The sequence below is a fragment of the Triticum dicoccoides genome, chromosome 7B (genome assembly GCF_002162155.2).
Source record: "Triticum dicoccoides isolate Atlit2015 ecotype Zavitan chromosome 7B, WEW_v2.0, whole genome shotgun sequence".
NCBI classification, from domain to species: domain Eukaryota; kingdom Viridiplantae; phylum Streptophyta; class Magnoliopsida; order Poales; family Poaceae; genus Triticum; species Triticum dicoccoides.
The window spans coordinates 741,699,924-741,706,654 of NC_041393.1; the positions used below are offsets into that span (position 1 = coordinate 741,699,924).

At 48.9% G+C, this 6,731-nt stretch overlaps 1 protein-coding gene across 1 annotated transcript; it reads right to left on the minus strand.

The window, feature by feature from the left end:
* Positions 1-1,231: 1,231 nt before the first annotated feature.
* LOC119335659 (GDSL esterase/lipase At4g28780-like) lies at positions 1,232-4,450 on the minus strand. The gene is made up of 3 exons (XM_037607759.1): positions 4,195-4,450; positions 3,998-4,128; positions 1,232-2,144 (listed from the first exon to the last, which is right to left on the minus strand). The coding sequence occupies exons 1-3, from the start codon at positions 4,448-4,450 to the stop codon at positions 1,434-1,436; spliced, it is 1,098 nt and encodes a 365-aa protein (XP_037463656.1). The 3' UTR covers positions 1,232-1,433.
* Positions 4,451-6,731: the final 2,281 nt, after the last annotated feature.

Genomic DNA, 6,731 nt, shown 5'->3' on the forward strand with positions numbered 1-6,731 from the left:
ACATCTATGGTTATGTGTTTCTGGTGCAAACAAACTACAAATTAATCCTTCATTTCACATGCAAAAACCTGTCACTTGTTTCTTTTCATACATGACCGTTCTTAGAAAATGCATGTTGCCATGTAACATAGCATCATTCTAAAGAGTAAATCGATGTTGAAAAGAAAGTCAAAAAAAGAGAAAATGGTAACAAATGAGTTCATAAAATGGTGTAACTAAGCAAAACTAATTCCATGAATATAATTCATTTTCCCCATAGAAAACTAGGAGATCATACCTCATGTTATAAATGTTGGAGTGCCTATGATTAAACTGATGTTTTGTACTTTTCATAATTGACACAGATGTAACAATATCTCAGAAACCTTTGGATAAACAGAACAGTTTTAATATATAATGAAAGTATGTTAGAGATGTATTTTAAATATGTTTCAAACTTCTACAATTTGTACATTTGTATTCACAACTTGATATTTGCATGCCTATTCTTATCTATATGATGGGGGAGGGCGGCAAGGTAACATGGAGAAGGGGAGATGATGAGGGAAAGAAATGGTGGCCGCGCCGGCAAAGGTGGCTGGGTTAGCGGCAGAGGGGGATAATTGGTGGCCGCACCAGCAAAGCGGGCTGGGTGCGGCTGAGGATGCCTGAGATAGAGGAGGATAGCATGGGGCGGCTGTGGTGTGAGCGCATGTGGAAGGGGTTGGATGCGCGACAGAGGGGGTTGGGGATGCCGAAGAAAGAAGAGGAGGAAGAGGGTGGGGGGAAGGAGGATACTTGCGCCTTGGTGGAGCTTTGCTTGGCACCACCTCCCCCTTGTCTCCTTGGCTTCCTTCTCATGGCCGCGGGGGAAAGGCGAGAGGAAGCAGTATCTTTTGTGGGATGGGAGGAAATGTGGTGAAATTAGAGTGGGAGTGCTCAGTGTTGCAGGAGGGAAGGGTTCATGCGAGAGAAAATGCTTCTGTATTCAATTCCATTTCCTTCTGCTATTTTTGTTTCCAACCAAACAATCGAATGAAGGCATGGCAATACCAAATCCCGAATCAGTACTACAATAGAAACATTGAAATGCGGCCGAATACATATCTATTTGTATAAGTTCACGACCATACATATAAGAAGTTCATAGCTAAGTTTTTCCAACATGCTAGACCCACAATCTTAACAGAGTATCTCAGTTATATCTTTCTCCATGTCAAAATAAAAAATCTTTATTCTCGCACATCTCTTTTTCTGGGAGACGAACACACCCAGAATGTGCATTACTTGAAGTGTCTCAAAACCATGCCTATAGAGATATCCTATAATGACCCAGCTCAAGAAAAAGATATACTATAATGAGAGGATAGAAAAATGACTACAATTTACAATGAAATTTAGAATCACTAGAAATCAGGAGAATAAACCGCATATTGTTATAGGGAACCAACCAATCATTTCTCGTAGGCCAGCTGCTTGAAACTGATGGGTGCGGTGATTTGGGTCGGGCCATCGTCGAAGAGTGCCTGGGCACCCAACTCGGCGGCCCGCTGGCTGGGGTGCACGTAGTCCCAGAAAGCATAGGCATCGCGGTCGCTGCACAATGTCGCGTTTCTGTTGCAGTCACCCTCTGCGCCCAGCCTACCACTGCCGCAACATGCGCTATCACCGTTCTGAAACCCGCTCTCTTGGGGGTTGTCGAAGATGGCCCATGAGCTAGCGAAGGAGTCGGCGAGGGAGTACTTGAGGCCGGGCAGCCTGTTGGGGGTGAGGGCGGTGGCGAGACCTGACTTGAATGTGGTGGCAAGCCCTAAAGCGAGGCGGTTCAGGCCATCGTGGCATGCCCCTGTCGCACTCAGCAAGCGCACCCGCGGAAAACAACCCACCGGACCAGCGTTGATGATCCCGAACTTTCTCGCACCCATCCCGTAGAGGTCCGTAATGGCGGCTGAGTAGTTCGAGACGAGGGTGGTGTAGAGTGCGACGACATCAGCATGAGACTTTGGTGTCGACTGTAGGAGGTCATTGTTGCCGATGCTGAGGAGGAAGAAGGAGCTAGCAAGTAGCTTGGAGACCTCCTGTCTGCCCCATGCAGTCTCCATCTCAGCCTTGGTGGACGCGAAGTAGCGCACCTGCTTCGACAATGGGATGTTCTTTCCTACGTTCTGCATGCAAAACATATGCATGGTTAGCAGATTATTTGAGTCGCAGAAACTGGATTGGTAATTAGTAATCGTTGTGCGCATGCCATGATCCCACCTTCTAGCTCCCTCTCCCACGGACATCCAATGATAGCGTGCAGTTTGGGAGATCACTATCCTAAGGGCCTCTTTGATTCACATGATTAAAAACATAGGAACAGAAAAAAAAAACGTAGGATTCCAATGTTAGGGTTAGATGAGTCCTACATGATTTCGGTTTGTTTGATTATATCATAGAAAAAACAAAGAAAATTCTTTCCAAGAGATTGAGTGAATGTTAAAATTTCAATGCTAGTACAAGAGAACTCCAGAAAATAATCCCAGCTGGATTTGATCCTACAAATCAAACGGGCAACATAGGAAAAATCCGTACTGATTTTCTTAGATAATTCTTTGAATCGAAGAGGTCCTAAGTGAATTTAGCTGAGAATATGGAGTACTCCGTGTCACTAGATATTTAGATTGCCAACTTCGAAAATCACATGCATAGATTTGTCTTGGAAATTATTTTCCATCAACCATTGTAAGATTTTGTAAATTTTACTAGAGCCAAAGAAACCATTATTGCCAAAGGCAGAACTGGGCCCCAGGCAGCCACGGCAATGGCATGAGGAGTGCAATATTTTCCCAGCCTATATTCAAGAAAAAAAAACATTTGGCATTCACGCCAGTCACACATTTATGAACCCAGAGACTAGTTTTGAAAATGTTTGACTTTCTATACAGTTATGCACAATTAAATTTATGCATGGAAGGATTAAAAGAAGCCAACCAATGCATGTAACCATTCCAACTCATTTAGTGGTCATCCATGTATACACTGTAATTAATACAGATTAAAATTGGAGTAATTTTGTAAACTATGAGATGCATTCCTTCACTCACCATCTACATTGGTTGACGAGATTTTAGGTTCAAGCCCTATAAACCGGAAAGGCGGGAGTAGAATTAATCCGAGACGTGTAGAAAATTCATTGAAGAACAAGCAATCACACGAGGTACGACACCGAGATTTGTTAACTAGGTTCACCAAACATCCGCTACATACCTGGGGCTGACTATGAGCGCTCCTTCCCATGATAACACTGCAATGCCACACACCGGCCACCCCTCACTATGTTGACATGGGTTTACATCGTGTTCTGCCCTCACATTATATAAGAGGTCTTGGAAAACAGTGCACCTTCTTGACCATCAGTCCCACTCGTCGCCCGTGTCCGTACAGGGCAGACGCCCAAAGAGGAAGGGAAAGGTGAGCTGGCGTAGTAGCGGTGGCTAGGGGGAGCTGGTGGCCGGAGCAGCAGGGGTTGGTGGAGCAGGGTGGCTCAACAGGGAGCTGGTAGCGGAACGACAACGGTTGGGCTGCGACGTACTCCCTCCGTCCCATAATATAAGAACGTTTTTGACACTTACCTCCGTCCCATAATATAAGAACGTTTTTGACAGTTCTAATATAGTGTCAAAAACGTTCTTATATTATGGGACGGAGGGAGTAGCTTATAAGTTCGCTGTCGGTTCCATGGAGCACCAGCGGATGGGCGAGCGACACAACTTCACAAAAAACAAGTGCCTGTGCCGTCGTGCACGTCAGGCGTGATAAGAAATTCGGAACGAGTGGGGGCTGGCTGTCTCTCAGTTTTGTCAACACGGGGGTAGTTGGGACATATCACGGTGGGGCCGTCTTGTCAGGGGCCAATTATCAAGTTTCTAGCAAACTTGTGGCGAATGATCAGTTGCCCGCAAAAGGATGGCAAATCCTCAAAGTGTAAGCAAACATGGGGCAAATCCTCAAAATTCTCCAATAAAAAGTGGCTTACAGTGGAGTCGAGGATCCCAGCACCGGCGGAAGCGTAGTTCACTCCTCTCTTGAGAGCGCTGGGGATGAGGTAGTTGCGTGATTTCAGCTCAAGATAGGCAAGAGGGCTCCTCTCGAACCCTAGCTGCCTCGCTGCATATATACATACATCGATCAAGCTAACACACGATCTCTTAGGCGACGTTGTGATCGACGTACCGACGAAGTCGGCGATGTTGTAGCCGTTGCTGAACCTCCCGGTTGCCCGGGCACCGCCGGGGAAGTCGATGCCGTAGAAGGGGTGGTCGGCCCTGGGCACGTCCTTCCCCGGCAGGTGGTTGTTGTTGCCCACGTCCAGCGTCGAGGCCCCCAGCACAAACATCGCCGGCACCACCGGCAGCCCGGCCGCCCTGGCGTCGGTGGCGACAGCGCCGACGACCACAAGGCCCAGAAGCACGACGACACCACCCTTCATGGCTAGATACCCTTGTGTGCAACTCTTATACAACACACATAAGCCGTCTACTATGCGGTTAAGGTGAAGGCCGGCAAGGGGCAGGTATACTTAGAAGTCCACCAAGTGTGCTAGTCAACAAAGCTACCAAGTCCGGGGTCTCCTGTCATATACAAATATAATATACATGCGTGGAATACTCTACACATTTTGAAGTGACACATGGTAATATAGACACATGTGAAAGTGATGCCTCCAAAGGACAAGTTGTGGATACTCCATCAATCGACCAAATTAGAGCATCTTGAGCCGCCCCCCCAACACGGCCTCCCCTCAGGCGATTTTTTCGCGCCGGCGCCGAAAAAATAGCCCAGTCGCGTCCCCAGGAGCCCGTTTTTCGCCGGATTGGACCGAAATCAGCGCCGGCGGACCCAGGCCGAAGCCGGCGCGCAAGGGGGCGCCCGGGGGTGCCGGGGCGAGCGGTTTTGGCGCAAGAGAGCCGTGGGCCCGCCGAGTCAGCGACGCGCGCCTCGTCGTCATCGAAACGCCTCGTTTTCCCGCGTGGAATCAATGGCAAGGCTGCCGCCGGTCAGCCTTGCCATTGATTCCTCACGGGCGGCGCGGCGACTCCTCCCCTCCCGCCACGCGTACACACGGCGCGGGCTATATAAGCCGGTGGCCTCCCTCGCCTCTGGCCACACCATCCCACAGCCGTCATCGACCGCCGCCGAGCTCTCCCTCTCCCCCCGTGCGCAGCCGCTCACCGACGCTTCTTCCCTTCCTCTCCCTCTCTCCCAAGCCCGATGGCTGCGCGATTCCCCGGTGACGCGGCGGCGGCCAACAGTGGGGCGCCCCCGGCCGCACGCTCCAGGACGTGCTGTAGCAACTCGAGGGCGGCAACGACCCGCCGCTGGCATACCCTGCCGCGGCGGCCGCCCCGGTCCACCGCCGGCGCGCCGGGCAATGGATGCCCAGGAGGTTCGGCTCCTCCTCAACTTCCTCCTCCCACTCCTCCGGCTCACCGGCGGTGTTCGGCATCAAGGCCGAGCTTGCCGCGGAGACACCGTTGCGCCGGCATCGTCATAAATGAGGGCGGGAAGAAGCGCCGGCATCGCCGCCCCAGTCCGCAGCGAAGATAAAGTCATCAAGGATCCACAAAATTAGCCATCAATTATTCTCATCAAAGATGCCCATTCCTGACTTCTAGCATAAACTTCCTAAATCATAGCTTTGATCATGTTGGCCCCTTCTTCAAATTTCCTTCTGCTTTGATGCTCCTAGAGAAAAGCCCAAGAGTTAATTAAGCTACAAAGTAGAAAATAACACCAGTCAGATTATTAGGAAATTTACGCCTGAAGCAGGCACCGACGTCTCTCTCTTCCGCTAGTGCCTTTCTGGCCCAGCATGGAGCACAGGCTGACTTCCCCAAGATCCGTTTTCAAGTAGATGATTGTAACTTCGCTTCTTGTCTGGTGTATGCCAAGCTAAATAGGGTAGTTCTACTTGTTCAGTTCAAGGCTGCTTCATGCTATGATTGAACTGTTCTTTATTTCTGCACATGTAATCACTTTTGGTCTACTGTACAGATTACTAGCTATTCATGCTATTTAATTCTGCACCTGCAGCACACCCAGTATATAAAATTATGGAAGGCATCAAGTCAGCAATTTAATCTGACTGACATCACACTAGTTGTACTATAATTTTTCTCTACGCCCCAAACAGTATACGCACAGAAATACTATAAGGAAGCAACCAAGAAACTACCAGTAAAATAGAACAAATAGGCAAGAGCAGCAGCTTTGGATACATAAATCCTCCTTTCACAGCAGTCACAAATTCTCAGCTTGCAATATCAATACATCCCCAATCATGGAGACAGATACATAATACAATTTGCCAGCTCTTCTTCCTCTTTTGTACTTGATTCGACTCTATAGAGCTTCATTTGGCCATCGCAGCCATGGTCTGCGGCTAGGTTATATTTCCTTTGGGACACATTTTTTCTTAATGAATTGTTACATGTTAGGTCGTAGCCCATGCAAAGATCATGTCCAAGCACACCAGTGAGGACTACTTGGCTGCGTTCGTTCGGACGAACCTGCAGCTCCTCTTTGAGACCATGCAGTGTACTAGTCAATCAAGCACGAGCGGAAAGTCGAGGACATCCGCCCGATGATGGCCTGCCTTAAGTTTTCTGACCAGCAAGGAAATAAAGTCAATGAGTCGGAGGAGAGCGATGACCCGATGCCATTGAGTCCGCCGACGGCCATTGAATACGATGTCGTTCACTCCAACATGA